The sequence below is a fragment of the Astyanax mexicanus genome, chromosome 23, assembly GCF_023375975.1.
Source record: "Astyanax mexicanus isolate ESR-SI-001 chromosome 23, AstMex3_surface, whole genome shotgun sequence".
NCBI classification, from domain to species: Eukaryota; Metazoa; Chordata; class Actinopteri; order Characiformes; family Acestrorhamphidae; genus Astyanax; species Astyanax mexicanus.
Window position 1 is genome coordinate 8007329 of NC_064430.1, and position 16966 is coordinate 8024294.

Below are 16966 nucleotides of genomic sequence, written 5' to 3' on the forward strand. Positions count from 1 at the left end.
CACCTTATTTGAAGACTACTTACATATGGACATTATTGAATGGGAGATGCTCTGGAGGATTTTTTTTATTATTATTTTCCTTATTCTTTAATGCACTTAATTTCAGCCATGGCCGCATTCCAGAATCATTAAAAACATAACACACCTTGAGGAGCAACATATAATAACTGTGCGATGTGGGGGTGAGGGTTGAGCGAGAAGCCAGTTCTATACGTTTCAAAGCTCTATTTATACATACATTCCCACACCTCACACTGTGCCAATGAAACTAAACCACCCATATGGTATATGAGGCAGTAGATTTATTGCTCAGAAAAAAAGCTTGGGAGGAATTTACTGTATATGTACTATAGAGGATGTTGCTCAGTAGCTCAAATGGTGTGAATGCACGATAAACCTTAAAAAAAGCATTCTTTATTATTCATTTATAAAAAATTTACATTTATTTAAAAAAGGCAAAACAGATTCAGAGAACCAGAGATTGCTCTAGTATCAGAGATTCTAATGTTTCATTGAAATGAGTTTTGGAATGAGTACCTTGCCACTGTTGACCAGAATCATCCTCTCCTGGAGCTCTTCAGCCAGCTGGCAGAGAACCGCTCCATTCTCCAGCACATCCATGAAGTTCTCCGCTGTTATATTCAGCCCTGAAGAAATAAAAGGAGGTCAGAGTTTGGCGGGTAACTGTACTTTGGCGCTAGTGACTAGATGATGGGTAGTTTATAGTCTTTACTGGAATACCAGTATTGCTGACTGAGAATTACTGCTAGAATAAAAGCTTAGAAGAATTCAACAAACACTTTTTGACCAAAAAGACAAAAAGAACACTAAGAAGGAGTTGTTGGAATGGAAGGAACCTTCGTATGTATGTAAAGATCTAAAATGTGGCTCTAATAAGAACCCTGTTGGACTCATCTATCATGGAAACAAGATGAGATATGGTTGGGCATGGAGGCGTACAGGTTCTGCATACTTGTAGACTGGTATTAATGCTCAATTCTTGATTAATCTGGGGACCTGGGCAAGGAAGAGTCAAGGAAGAGTTGCATCCTGCTGAAAAATGCCAGCTGGAAGTCCTGCCATTAGAGCGAACATGTGGTCACTACTGTGGTCACAGGATGGTCACTACTGACCTATGTTATGGCACCCAAGATAGTCACACTAGCTGTTGGTGCAGTGTGTTATTCCACAGCAAAGGCTGGATTGAAGTTCAGGCCTTTGTACTCTAACCTGACTGCCTTCGAATGCCAAACTGTCCATAGCAGTCCACTGCATCAAAGGCAGTTGGTGACTTGTTAATGGATGGCATTGATTACAGGAAATTGGTAAAATTGGTGACCATTCTGCTTCTTCTCTTAGTCCATTAACGCACATAAAGCCTATAAATGCTTTTATGCCAAACATAACATTTTGCATTGTGGCCAAAATTTCGATTTTGGTTTCATCTGACGAGAGCACCATCTTCCACATGTTTGGTGAGTCTCCCAGGTGGCTTGTTGCAAACTTTAAATGAGACTTTTTATTGATATTTATGAGAAATGGCTTTCATCTTGCCACTCTTACATAAAGGTCAGAGAGTTGTGCAGTGTTCAACTGATTGTTGTTCTATGGACAGAGTCTCCCACCTCAGCTGTAGATCTCTGCAGTTCATTCAGAGTGATCATGGGCCTCTTGGCTGCATCTCTGATCAGTCTTCTCCTTGTTTGAGCTGAAAGTTTAGAGGGACGGCCGGGTCTTGGTAGATTTGCATTGGTCTGATACTCCTTCCATTTCAATATGATCGCTTGCACAGTGCTCTTTGAGATGTTTAAAGCTTGGGAAATCTTTTTGGTTCCAAATCTGGCTTTAAACTTCTCCACAACAGTATCTCAGACCTGCCTGGTGTGTTCCTTGGTCTTCATGATGTTCTCTGGGCTTTAAACAGAGCTCTGAGACTCTGATCACAGAGCAGGTGCATTTATACGAGACTTGATTACACACAGGTGGATCCTATTTATCATCATCAGTCATTTAGATCAACATTGGATCATTCTGAGATCCTCACTGAATTTCTGTAGTGAGTTTGCTGCACTGAAAGGAAAATGGCCGAATAATATTGCACGCTAAACTTTTCCGTTTTTATATATCTAAAAAAGGTTTAAAATATCCAGAAAAAATATCTTCACGATTGTGTCCCACTTATTGTTGATTCTTCATAAAAAAAATAAAATTCATATCTTTATGTTTGAAGCCTGAATTGTGGCAAAAGGTTGAAAAGTTCAAGGGAGCCAAGTATTTTTGCAAGGCACTGTAGAATGTGTGTAGAATTCCAGTGCTTATTTTGTATTATGTGATTGAAGACATGCTGAAAAGAAGCAAACAGCACCTTAAGCTGGCAGGCCTGGTATTGGGTAAAATTACTCTGGGTGCCCATACACAAAAGCAAGCAATGGAGCTTCACAACACACTTTCAGATAGAGTTAAGACCTGTTTACTCAATGTGTGGTGCTGCTGAAACCTTCACGCCGGCTGTGGTTTCTCCTCAATAAATCCGTCTTTCTCCTTCTCCTCCTCAACCACTTCTTTCTTTACCCGGCGCAGCATTCTTCCTGTGCCTCGGGCAACTCACAGGTGCTCATAAACATCCTCTAAGTACACTAACTGCTAGCATCACACCCCCCCCTCCGAGTTCACATGGGCCTGCAGACGCATTCCAGTGCCCGGGTGCTAAATGCACACACATTGTAACGAGGCGGCAGGGACGAGAGGGAAGAGCGAGGAGGAGGAGGAGGAGGTGTTTGGGAGGCGCGGGAGGAGGGAAACCACAACAAAACCAGAACCGAACAGAGACGCCAATGTACAGGGTGACGGCGGATGGTCATTAGCCGCCTCCCCTCGGTGATGGCGGTAATGAAGCTAAGTGCTCTCCTGAGGTCTGCTCTCTCTCCTCATGGCCATACCGGCTTCGTGAGATCATCCAGGAACAGGAAGTTACAGAGAATGAGGCTGGCTGTTTGTTTGCATCTTACCAGCTACCTAGAAACATGGGTAGTTTGATTAATCCAATATGGAGATGCAGTGAGTTGCTAGAGTACACTGAAAAAAATGATGAGTAAACTCATCATTCTTCGCTAAAAAATTCCTTAAAAAAGGTTTCGCAACTTTCTGCATTTGCTCTTTTTAAGTAAATTTAATTTCAGAAAAATTTAAGTAACTTCAACTCGGTTTCAAGACTTAAATGTTGCATAGAGTAAATAAGTGAACTGAACTTCAGTCAATCCTTTCTTTTAGTAATTTTTCTTAATTTGTTTTTGCAGAATTAATCCGTTCTTTTAGTAAACTATACTTAATTTAATTTTACTGAATCAATCCTTTCTTTTAGTAACCTTTTCTTAATTCCTGCATACAATATTACCTAATTACAATTACTTAATTTATACAATTTTACTCAAATCATTTATGATACATTATATAGTACAGATTTATTTATAGATTTAAAGATTTATTTTGTAAACAGACCAAGTCTCACTGTCTCAACACATGGATGGCATGTAATACATTCCGTTTGAATGTATTACATGCCATCCCTGTGTTGAGACAGTGTAATATGTGTGTTTTAACTAAAAATATTTACATTTCAGGAATTATAATATATTATGCATAATATAGTTCAGTTCACTTCACTTATTTATTCTATGTAGCATTTAATCTTGAAACCGAGTTGAAGTTACTTCAATTTATCTGAAATTAAATTTACTTAAAAAAAAGCAAATGCAGAAAGTTGCGAAACTTTTTTTTAAGTAAATGTTACTTATCATTTTTTTCAGTGTATTACACCCATATTTTGTTGCTGTCTAATGAAAAACAAGTATCTTAAAAATAAGTACAGCAACTTTACAGGAGAGAACATTTTCAAAACATTTTCAACTTCTAAACCTTCTTATGGAAGACACTGTAAAAAGAGTTTATTTTAGGTCATTTTGAGATGAGTTTGTATTGGTCCGCTCAGTAAGAATTTTTGGCACAGCGTAAGGGACAGTTAGTGTGTTCAAATTTTGTAGTACACAAAAAATCAGCAAAATTTAGATACTTGTCTTTCATTATATATGAGATATATGAGCTAAACTTTATACTGTATATGTACAGTAGCAGTAAAAAGTTTGGACACACATTCAATGTTTATTTATTTTTTCATTATTTTAAAATTGTCTGCATTGTAAATAAATACTGAAGTGATCCAGAATGTGAAGGAACATGTAAGGAATCATAGTAACTTAACTTAACTTAACTTAACTTTTTAGTAACCTAAAAGTGTTAAACAAACCAAAATACTCTGTGAAGCATTTAGCAACTCTTATCTGGGGAGCTGTTAACTTTCTGAGGCTGGCTCTTCTTTTCCTGGGGCGGTCCTGATGACAGCCAGTTTCATCATAACATATTTGATGGTCTTTGCGGCGGAATTTAAGGAGATTTGTCATTTTTTCCCTTTACTTATTTGAGTAGTTTTTGCCATAATATGAATTAGAACATTACTCAAATAGAGCTATTCACTGTATACCTGTAACTCTACCTCTTCACTACTTTACAACTGATGCTCTAAAACACATTAAGAGGCAAGAAATTCAAGTAATTAACTCTTGATGAGTTCAGCACAGCTGTTAACTGAAAGCCAATCCAGGTGACTCTACCTCATAAAACTGACTAAGAAAAATCAGCCAAGATGTTTAAACTGTCATCTAAGCAAGAGGTGCTACTTCGAGGAATCTGAAATATAAAACATATTCGAGTTTGTTCAACACTTTTCTATTACTAAATAATTCCATATGTTTTTCATGAAAGTGTTTCTAATGAAGTGGAAAGATGTGCTGTGTATATATGCTCATCTACTTCAACCTCTCCACAGTGGTTTTAACAGCTCTGCTACATTACAGCTTTGCTGTCTTCTGTTAAATAATGCTTCTGTCACTTTATGACAACCTAAATCTCTACTTCTCTACTTTTCTTCATGTCAGAGCATTCAGACCTCTACAGGTCACGACATGTCCTGCTTTATTTGGGAAAGCCAAGCCCCTGTTCAGGATACCAACAGATGTCTCACCGTTGATGTTACGGTAAGTGGAATTTAGGGAATTCAGATTATCAGGTCTGCCTAAAAACATGTACTACTAACCCATGTCCTGTTATCCTCCTGGGACCCATAAACAAGGGTTTAAAGGGGGTGTATTATTCCTATTTTTACACAAGTTAACATACAGTCGGTCTACGGGCTATACAAAACATGGTCATGAAGTTTTTTTTTTACAAATTTAGTTTCAGTCCCTTTTAAAATGAGCCGTTTAAGGGCTTTGTCACTTCTATGCAAATAAGCTGTTGCTGGTCATGTCAGCTGTAATTTAGTGCAAGCTAGTTCATGCTTAACTGTGATAGAAGCACAAAAATCATTGTTTTAAGTACTCATATCATTTACATCATGGTGTTATGGTGCTTGGTCTGTAAGTCCCAGACCTATGTCCACTACAGTAGACAAAATCATTTGCAAGATCTTAGAAGGATATACAGCTCTGGAAAAAAATAGGAGATCACTTAAGTTCTCTGATTTTTTTTTTATTTATATGTTTTTTATAGTAAAATTAACTGTTGATTTGTTCTATAAATTACAAACAACATTGCTCCCAAATTCTAAATACAAATATTGTCATTTAGAGCATTTATTTGCAGAAAATGAGAAATGGCTGAAATAAAGATGCAAAAAAAGATGCAGAGCTTTCAGACCTCAAATAATGCAAAGAAAACAAGTTCATATTCATAAAGTTTTAAGAGTTCAGAAATCAATGTTTGGTGGAATAACCCTGGTGGTTTTTAATCACAGGTTTCATGCATCTTGGCATTATGTTCTCCTCCACCAGTCTTACACACTGCTTTTGGATAACTTTATGCTGCTTTACTACTGGTGCAAAGATTCAATCAGTTCAGCTTGGTTTGATCGTTTGTGATCATCCATCTTCCTCTTGATTATATTCCAGAGGTTTTCAATTTGGTAAAGTCAAAGAAACTCATAATTTTTAAATGGTCTCTTATTTTTTTTCCAGAGCTGTACAAACAGTATTTGTGCTTTTGAACAATATTTGCAAAATGCACAGCTACAGTAGAACAGCCCCATGTTAGGTGTGCGTAGATCATCTTGCTGTGCTCTAAAATGTCCATTGTAACGTCTCATCATATGAACATCTGTTTTACTTACATATGCATGTTTCTGCACATATTTTCACCCTGTTCCTTACTGAACCTGACCTTCAGAAAACCTTCAGCTTGTGCTTAAACCATATGATTTTCTCAACAAATCTGCAAGCAAAAACACACTCAGCCAGACTCCTTTAAATTCATGCTCCAGGTCGAACCTGATCAAGAACAAGGTCAGATAACAGGCCAACTTCCTCCAACTCCCACCCACTATCACTCTGCACATCCCGCTTCCTTACCCAGGATGGTGTTAAGCCAGAGAGCGAGGTCCTCCTTCATGGGCAGTAGGCTGGCTTCATGCCTGCAGGACAGCCACTCGCTGTACTGCTGCAGACAGGAGAGGTCAGGCCCTGGTTCTCGCCTCGGACTCAAGGGTCCATTCATTCTGCCCCAGTTTGTGGTTTTCTGGATCTGATCACATGGAAACAAAAAAAAAAAAAAAAGATTTTAATAATTAAAACAGAGCGAAGACAATGTGACCAATGAATTAATCAGAAAAAAATCTGACAAAATATGGACAAAGACAAGCTGAAATTTGCAAACATCAAGAAGATGAAGTAAGTGTTATTAGATGATATTACAAGTAAAACTACACACTGATTTTTACAATAAATTCAAAACTAATATTTTGAACTTTCGGGTCTTGCCTATTGTTTCCACAACATGGTTTCCTAAAAAAACTGCATAACAACACATTTTTCAAGATTTACTCAGAATTTACACATTATTCACTTCCAGAACTCTGCCCATTCGGATTGTGCAATGCATATATGGTACCAAATGCCCTGGGGGGGGGGGGGGGTGGCACCAAAAAATCTGACATGTAAAAAAAACTATATATCAAGTAAATAAAAAATAAAAAAATAAAAAAAGTCCTATAAAACCAAACAAATCAAGCTGTTGTCAAATGACACACATTTGTTCCTTGAAGAAGTCTTTCCATACTATTAATGACATAAGTATCAAGTTAAATTACTGTAGAATTTTGGAGTAAAGGGAGATCAAACGTAAGAAAAAAGTCCATTTGTTTTTGCATAAACCATCATTTGACATACTAAATTATGCTAGGCCTGACATTATTGCATATATAAAGGAATGTTAATTTCTGTATTTGTTGACCACTGGTTTAATGTATTTCTCCAGCATTGAAATCAGCTACAAGGAAATATTAGAAATCATCATTTCTAGGCTCCAGGTTGTCCAGCCCAATTGGCCATGTTCTCTATGAATAGGCAGAGCTTTCACCCCACATCACTGCAAATGTAATGTTGGTCAGCGCAGGCACCTGAGAGCTGATGTATCAGAGCTGGGGATCCATCGCTTTCCTATGAGTGTTGCTCAGTGATGCTGCATCAGTGGCAGTGTTGAAATTAGCTACACAGAAATATCAGAAATCATGATTTCTGGTCTCTAGGTTCTCCAGCAGATTAGCTGCTACTATGATCCAAAGATCGCCAATTTAAATACTAGATCATGCTGCTTTGCCATCAGCAGCCGGAGTCTGAGAGAGAGCACAATTTGCAATGCTCTTTCTGGATTTGTAGATGGTGCCTTCACCATACATGACTCCAAATGTAATGTTGGTCAGCGCAGGCATCTGTTAGCTGATGCATCAGAGCTGGGGATCCATCGCTTTCCTCTGAGTGATGCTGCATCAGTGGCAGTTTAAAATGAGTTGAATAAGAAGAGGCATGTGCATAGCCTTTAGTCTACTAGTGTTTTGGGCATTATTACTTATGGAATATTAGTGGGTGAGGTACTGTAATTGGCCTTTCAAATTGGGTAGAAATAGATATAAAATTAGAGAGCAAATTTTCTTGCAGAGTGTTTACAGATCATTGGTTCCTTGGTGATTTTGTTGGGTCACTGTTGAGCCCAACTGTCCTTAATTTAAACTTATAATAACATTTAATTTCATTTCATTGCGGTGTTTTCTGTTTCCCATTAGAAACACAGCCATGCTGTAGAAAGTTTTGCAACTTGTGGGCGTGTTCTTACAGGAACATGACGTCAATGCATATCCTCTATAAGTTAACTTTTCCTGAGTTCTATAAAACTTTCTGAAATACTCTAAGAAAAGGCTGCTTTGCTCCACACAAAGATTGTATTGAAAGCCTTCTGTCCACAATCTACTATGCTGTACTTTAGCAGGTTGGTCATGAAACTAGAGTATATTTATTTAGAGAGCTACACTTGGACTCTGAGCGTTGCAGGTGCGCTGTTTATACAGAAAAACCTCCACCCAAGGAAAAAACTGCAGCCTTAAAGTGCTGACACACAAACTCTGCACCAGTGGATTGAATGGAACGCGTTCTTGGCCGTGTTCTGGAGGTATGCTGCTCATATACGCCTGTGACTCTCTCTCTGGGTCAAAGTCAAATCAAACCGTGGTTGGGTTTATACCAGCTCTAATGATGCAGCACTACTCCAGTCACTGCATTTGAAGAACTCTGGGCACTCCGTCAAACTTCTACAGGGCTTCCTTTGTGATGCATTATACATTATTACCATTACTGTTATAATATAATATTATTTTAAAAGAATGGATTGTTTTCCAGCACAGACTTTGTCCTAATTGACTTTATTATGAAGAGAATGTGGTAAAGAAAAAAAATGGCTTCACCATTAGCAGAGCATGTACAGTGTACACTGTACAAAACACTGTACAAAACCAAATATTCACTCAGTGGTTCAATCTACAATAATAGGACTGAGCTTTTAGAAGCTAGGATTTGTGTTTAATAAATGAGTATGCACACATATTTAAATATAATTAAGAATGCACCAAATATTTGGCATATTGCATGTTTCCTCTAATATTAGGAATTTTTTTAAAACAGTGGCAGCATGCACACACATCATATGTTTATAGAAACCCACTGATTTTTTTTTGTTAATAAATAACCGCTTATTATCTCGAAATAATGACTTAGTATCTCAAGTAATGAGATAACAATTTACTTACCAACAATAAAAAAATATGTTTCGGATTTTCTTTTTTATTTTAGGTTACAGAACTGGGCTTTCTTATGCTTTCATACTTACTGTACTATCTCTTTAAACTGTTTTACAGCTGAAAGATATAAGCTGAACAGGTCTTAGGTATTAGTAATATTAGCTGCACTAATACAACCCTGCTGAGTTACATTTATGATTAAAATGGCAGAAGGCTAATCAGCAAAAAAGTAGTCAAAAATAGCACTGCTGAAGTAAATGTATTATTAGAATAGCACTGCTGAAATAAACTGCATTGTTGGTATATCTGCTGAAATATAAAAAAAAAAGCTCAGTGTTCAATAAATATTTATATTTATAGTTTTTTACTTTTTTAATTTAGGTCTATTTGAGTCATTTATTAAAATAAATGAATGTTACATTTATGTTATAAATACTGCACATTTGTTTGTTGTGCAATACTTATTTTTTTGTCAAAAACAGTATTTATTTTATTTTTTAACTAATAATTTTAAGTTTTAATGTAACATTGGTGTCAGAAGTGGTTCATTTAGTGTTTTGTCTAAACCCCACCCACTATATTACAGCGCTGTACTTATTGCTGTCTTCAGATTGCACTGTTATGAAATTATTGCATAAAAAGTAAACATTTTTAACAGATTTGAAATGTGACGTACATATAGCGCTTATATACTATGAGTTTTTCTAAAATAAGATTAAAACCATTGCTGTATATCACCTTGCTTACAGTATTAAAATATTATATTATTATTGTGATATATTGAATAATAACCCATTTGTCATCCTGCTAACTCTTGTCAATTCGCAGCCATTCAAATAAGTAATTAGAAATGTGTACAAATAGGAGATTGTTTCTCCCACTTGTCTGTTTTTTTTTTGCTGTTGTGAAATAAAATTATGAATTATCTCTTTTTCACCATTAATTCCAATTTATTTTAGCTCTTTTTACATTTTACATATTTTTTAAAGATGCTTTTACTTATTTTAATTTTTTTTATTTTACTGTTAACTAAATTTCCCTAAGAGCAATGATAAAATCTAATTCTATCTTATATTTTAACCAGGGGTGCCCAAACTTTTTCGAGCCAATTCATGTAATACAATTTCCTTAATACAAAAACATATGTCATTTGTGTGGGGGTGCTATTTTGTTAAGGAAGGATTTAATGGCTGAGGCTTATGCCAATCCCTAGCAACCCATACTTTCCCCCCTGCACTCAGACAGCCATTCATCAGAGGGGTCTTAACACGTGTAGCAGCATGCTTCCCGCTCCTCGTAACTGCGGTAACTCTGCTCGGGTAGGGGAAGGAGCGCAGACACCTGCGGGGCAGATGTGTGCCAACCAAACAGACCCAGAGAAACAGCAAGCCCCCATCTATTTATTTTCTTAAAGCCTGAGGAGCAGCAGTAAGCAGAGAGACAGATGGGGTGGGGTGATATACAGTAGTCGGAGGCAGGTAGGGTACAATAGGCCGTATAATGAGCGATTCTTTATAGTATATGTAGTAACAAGGGCAGGTGATGAACTTTAGAAGAGCCTTAGAAGTGCTATATGGTTGTATGAGGGTCAATATCTATATAAAATGATTTAAATTCCATATATACATGATAAAGTGTAAAAAAAATAAAAAAATAAATAAGATTTACTCACACGAATTAACACATTATTATGTTGCAAATATAGAGGAATGGTAATCATCGAGAAAATCTTCTATATTTTCTACAGTTTTATTTGATGACAGGGTGGGTTTAAGCCTTATACTGGCTGGTTGAAAACATTTTTAAGTGCTTAAAAACACTTTTTTTAATATTGTATTTTCTTAAAGTTTTAAAGAGATGTGTTTTAATCGTTTAGGCATTTCAAATATTTATCAAGCAATTTTTTAAATTAAAATATCAAGCTATTTATATGGGTCGATGAATTCCTTGACATCTTGAAATAACTCCGCCCCTTTAATAAAAAAAAATAACTTTGATCTCAGTGACATCACAATCTTCACACTGCATTATTTTTTTAAGAAACTGTATTATTTTATTAAAATAATGATGATTATAATAATAATAATTTCAATTTAAATCACAGTAATTGACAGTAATTTTTAATCTAAATGCAATAAAACAAGAACAGCCACCATGTTCAATTCAGCATTTTTCAAAACTTGATTCCATCAAATTTTCCATAATTTCATGTACAACAAGATAGATAAAAAAAAGTGATTGAGCTCAAAATATGATTTCTGTGATTTCTTATAAGTACAGCAAACTATTTAAAATCTCAAGTCATTCATGTTTTAAGGGCCAAAAGATACAGAATTCTGATAAAAACCTACACATAGGGGCCAAAACCTCCCAACAAAGTGACTGGCGGATATTTTCCTCTCCTCTGAGCCGGACGATAGGGGTAACTCTACAGAAACGCGGCTGAATAAACAGAACTCAAACTAAAAGCAGAAACGATGATGAGAGGGTTATACAGAAGGAGCCAGAGATTCCTGAAGATGAGGCTGAGCTTTGAACCTCACCGCAGTCCCACACTTATCGTCACGCACCAGCGCTAAAGTAAGAGCTTCAAAACTCTGCATGGGATTTTTATCTCTATGGATCACAGGCCTCGAGATCATCGACCTGGTTCTTAAGTAGAGTGAGATATAAAAGGGCCAACTTGAGCTTTAATGATCTGAGGAACGTGTCACTGATTTTATCTAAGAGCAGCTAAGTGTTCTGACAACATCGTTTAAGTCGTTAAGAAAGAGGAACATGTCTGGCGTATCTTCACTCAACACTGATGCTGAATAAAATACTCTAATATACTAAATACTATATACATATTTATATGAATGCATTCAGCTACTTTTTATTTGTATGCATTGCTGAGACAGATGTGCAAATGCACATACACAGCTTGTGTTGTTCCTGTAGAGAAGTACTGCCCATAAAATAGAACTCCCTAGATCAGATAAACCTAAACCTATTGGCAACATGCCCTTACATTGAGCTTTGGAGCAGTGCAACTGTGTTCTATGGAATAATGGCGCTCCATCCAGTATGTTTATGATGACGTGGAGAGTTGGGGATGAGCTGGGTTGGTAATCATTCAACATCCAGACAGTTACTCCAATAAAAGCAGGATAAAATGCTTTTTTAACACTCTGGTATCCCAATAACTTACTTTCTCAAATGCTTGGCTATCTTGTTATCATTTTGACAACCCTGTTTATGTTAGAACATTTGGCGTCCCACTTGAGTGTCAAGTCAAGACTTGGGACTTACTTGTTGTAGATAATATACATCAACCGTGCACCATGCAGCTTGATTTAGGGCGTTTCAGAGTATCTTTGCTATCATAACGACAGGAAAAGTACAACTTGCGCAGCTCGAAACTCCAAAAAAAAAAAGATATTTACTAATTTTCTTAATTGATCACGGGTGTGTTTTGTGCATAACATGCAGTAAACCAATCAGTGTGTCACTGAATTTGGCGGATTGCTATTTTAACAGCACAGTGCTTGAGCTGCTTGTTCACCCTTTTTTTGTGTTCTGTTTATTCATGATGTAAGAGTTGAGTTTTGGCTCTGCAGAGCATCCTTTTGTGTATGCATTGAGTCTGTGTGGCGCACTTGTGTTGCTAGTATGGATGTCTGATGGGTGGCTGTTGTCAGGGTTTTAATCAGTCAGTGGTGCAACTCTGTTTTCTGCCACCATTTCAAGATCCCCACACCCCTCGGTGTAGATATATTCACAAGTACTTTTGCTATTTAAACGACGCAAGCACAAGGCATGAAAATAGACCATTGGTGGGGTGTAAGATAGCAATAAGCAAAGTGACGTGTCACATGCAGAGTAAAGCTGTTCTAAAGAGCAGTTGAGAGCTGGGTGAAGGGCTGATATGTGAGATTAAGCTGAGATGTGTCTAGACTGAACCTGGCTGTCTGAAAGGGCATGGGAAGACCACACATCAGCAGTACAGCATACAGGTGCTACATTTACACCATTACTGACACCTGACCCAGTACACACACCAGTACAGGCACAGGGCCGTAACCTCACCAACACACAGAAAGAGCCTTTGTCCACACACACACACACACACACACACACACACACACACACACACTAAAGAAAATGTACTGTGAACATGCATCCATACACACAGACATCACATATGCTTACAAAGTGTGTGATATATGCTACACACTAGGCAGCATATAACACACACATTAGGAACAAAACTGAAACTAATGAAATGATGTGTAATGGGTTAAGTTAAGGTTTGGTTTGCGGTGTAGGAGGTGTAAGATGTAGAATTAGATTTAGTTTAAGATGTAGATTACATTTAGGTTTAGATTAAGGTATCATAGGTTAAGTGTAGGTTTAATTTGAGGGATAGTAGATTAAGTTTGAGTTTAGGTTGAGGTGTAGTAGGTTGAGTTTAGGTTTAGGTTGAGGTGTAGTAGGTTAAGGTTAGGTTTAGGTTGGGGTGTTGAAGGTCAAACTTAGGTTTGGACTGGGGTATCTTAGGTTAAGTTTAGATTTAGTTTGGTGTGTAGTAGGTTAAGTTTAGGTTTGATTGGGGTATGTTAGGTTAAGTTTAGGTTAAGTTAAGGTGTAATAGATTAGTTTTTAGGTTTAGGTTGAGGTGTAGTAGGTTAAGGTTAGGTTTAGGTTGAGGTGTAGTAGGTTATGGTTAGGTTTAGGTTGAGGTGTAGTAGGTTAAGGTTAGGTTTAGGTTGAGGTGTAGTAGGTTAAGGTTAGGTTTAGGTTGAGGTGTAGTAGGTTATGGTTAGGTTTAGGTTGAGGTGTAGCAGGTTAAGGCTAGGTTTAGGTTGAGGTGTAGTGGGTTTAGTTTAAGGTTGAGGTGTAGTAGGTTAAGGTTAGGTTGAGGTGTAGTAGGTTATGTTTAGGTTGAGGTGTAGTAGGTTATGTTTAGGTTGAGGTGTAGTGGGTTTAGTTTAAGGTTTAGGTTGAGGTGTAGTGGGTTTAGTTTAAGGTTTAGGTTGAGGTGTAGTGGGTTTAGTTTAAGGTTGAGGTGTAGTAGGTTTAGTTTATAGGTTTAGGTTGAGGTGTAGTGGGTTTAGTTTAAGGTTTAGGTTGAGGTGTAGTGGGTTTAGTTTAAGGTTGAGGTGTAGTAGGTTTAGTTTATAGGTTTAGGTTGAGGTGTAGTGGGTTTAGTTTAAGGTTTAGGTTGAGGTGTAGTGGGTTTAGTTTAAGGTTGAGGTGTAGTAGGTTAAGTTTAAGGTTTAGGTTGATGTGTAGTGGGTTTAGTTTAAGGTTGAGGTGTAGTAGGTTAAGTTTAAGGTTTAGGTTGATGTTTAGTGGGTTTAGTTTAAGGTTGAGGTGTAGTAGGTTAAGGTTAGGTTTAGGTTGAGGTGTAATAGGTTAAGGTTAGGTTTAGGTTGAGGTGTAGTAGGTTATGTTTAGGTTGAGGTGTAGTGTGTTTAGTTTAAGGTTTAGGTTGAGGTGTAGTAGGTTAAGTTTAGGTTTAGGTTGAGGTGTATTGGGTTATGGTTAGGTTTAGGTTGAGGTGTAGTGGGTTTAGTTTAAGGTTTAGGTTGAGGGGTAGTAGGTTAAGTTTAGGTTAAGGTGTAGTGGGTTTAGTTTAAGGATTAGGTTGAGTTGTAGTAGGTTTAGTTTATAGGTTTAGGTTGAGGTGTAGTGGGTTTAGTTTAAGGTTTAGGTGTAGTAGGTTTAGTTTATAGGTTTAGGTTGAGGTGTAGTGGGTTTAGTTTAAGGTTTAGGTTGAGGTGTAGTGGGTTTAGTTTAAGGTTGAGGTGTAGTAGGTTAAGTTTAAGGTTTAGGTTGATGTGTAGTGGGTTTAGTTTAAGGTTGAGGTGTAGTAGGTTAAGTTTAAGGTTTAGGTTGATGTTTAGTGGGTTTAGTTTAAGTTGAGGTGTAGTAGGTTAAGGTTAGGTTTAGGTTGAGGTGTAATAGGTTAAGGTTAGGTGTAGGTTGAGGTGTAATAGGTTATGTTTAGGTTGAGGTGTAGTGTGTTTAGTTTAAGGTTTAGGTTGAGGTGTAGTAGGTTAAGTTTAGGTTTAGGTTGAGGTGTATTGGGTTATGGTTAGGTTTAGGTTGAGGTGTAGTGGGTTTAGTTTAAGGTTTAGGTTGAGGGGTAGTAGGTTAAGTTTAGGTTAAGGTGTAGTGGGTTTAGTTTAAGGATTAGGTTGAGTTGTAGTAGGTTTAGTTTAGGTTTAGATTGAGGGGTAGTAAATTAGTTTTTAGGTTTAGGTAGAGGTGTAGTTGATTCGTTTTTAGGTTTAGGTTGAGGTGTAGTAGATTAGTTTATAGGTTTAGGTTGAGGTGTAGTAGGTTAAGCTTAGGTTTAGGCTGAGGTGTAGTGGGTTTAGTTTTACATTTAGGTTGAGGTGTAGTAAGTTAGATTTAGCTTTAAATTGAGGGTAGTAAGTTACATTTAGGTGTAGGTTGAGATGTAGAAGGTTAAGTTTAGGTTTAGATTGAGGGGTAGTAAGTGAAGTTTATGTATAAGTTGAGCTGTAGTAGGTTAGATTTAGATTTAGATGGAGGGGTAGTAGGTTTAGTTTAGGTTTAGGTTGAGGGGCAGTAGGTGAAGTTTAAGTGTGTCAGCATGAATGTAGCTGTAGCCACACTGTTGTCTCAATTCTTCTTCAAGTACATGGCAGGCAGGCTATGTGTATTTGGTAAAACAGCACCACCAGTGGACGGGAGCTGTAGTGTGAATAATACAATATGTAGCAACACCTGCAAAACGGCACCACCTTTGAACAGGAGGTTCTATTATAAACTGTAATATATGCTCAAAATATGTCTGCAAATGTTACAAAAATCTTGGGATAAACTTTTAGTCGTATATGCTTCTACTTCATGGCATTAATAGTATGTTAGTCAAGGGCTATAGCTGAGGAAGGAAATTAACCTATAAATAAAACATATTAAGGTTCTCTTTTTGAAGTTATATGATCCACTGTTTTTGTTTGTTTTGAGTCCAGTTCACTGCCGGCAATGTATTTTTTTCTGTGGCACGTTCTCATGTTTCAGTGAAACTGTAAACAATGCGGAAAGCTTCGTAGGATCGGTGGTAATATGATACAGATTATCATATTATCCCAAATCTGATACCTGAGATACCTGATGGGCTTTTCTAAAGTAATGTTCCGCTGTATTCATTCCACCTTTAGAAAGAAACCTGCAGCTTTATTTGACCTGTTTTTTAGAGGCTTTCCTTGGGGGTTTACATAATTTATAATATATTAAGTAGAGGTTTTATTTCCAAACAGACTGAGAGCAAGACTCAAGGACAGTTTCTGCCTTTAATGTCTTCATAACTATGGCTCTATAGACGGGACATCAGGCGGTAGCCTCAGGACATGCGCTGAGACTTTTGGTGCCTGAGCTTTGTCTAGTGTAAGCACTTTCTTGTTGACAATACGGAGCAGTCATTTAGCTGTCAGAGCTGAAAAACTATCAGTACCTTTGATTTATTTCCTTGGAAATGCCTCAGAGCTTTTGGTCCATTTAATGCCTGCTGCTGCAATATAATGAGAGTTGATTTAGTGTTGCTGCACGCTTGCCTGAAAGTTGGTGCTCCATTCATTATGCTCAGGAGATGAGTAGGTACCAAAATTACAGCCTGTAAAATCAGGCCAAACTTTTGCTTTTTCACAAAGAACTTGCACGAAAGATACCAACATGGGGTGTGGCTTCCTGATGTTTTGGTTTATGTTTTCAATAAAAAAAATTGTGTGCATGTCTATATATTTTCTGCTACTAATACTACTACTAGGGCTGGGCGAT

The 16966-nt window shown here is 37.1% G+C and overlaps 1 protein-coding gene across 1 annotated transcript in view; it reads right to left on the reverse strand.

Annotated features, from left to right (window-relative positions):
- Positions 1 to 16966, reverse strand: part of gas2b (growth arrest-specific 2b) — a 43648-nt gene that overhangs the window by 24580 nt on the left and 2102 nt on the right. Inside the window, exons 2-3 of the mRNA XM_022667117.2 lie at positions 6459 to 6630; positions 538 to 647 (exon numbers count right to left, since the gene is read on the reverse strand). Of these exons, the coding sequence (XP_022522838.1) occupies positions 538 to 647; positions 6459 to 6603 (255 nt within the window). The 5' untranslated portion in view covers positions 6604 to 6630. The remainder of the gene's footprint in view (positions 1 to 537; positions 648 to 6458; positions 6631 to 16966) is intronic.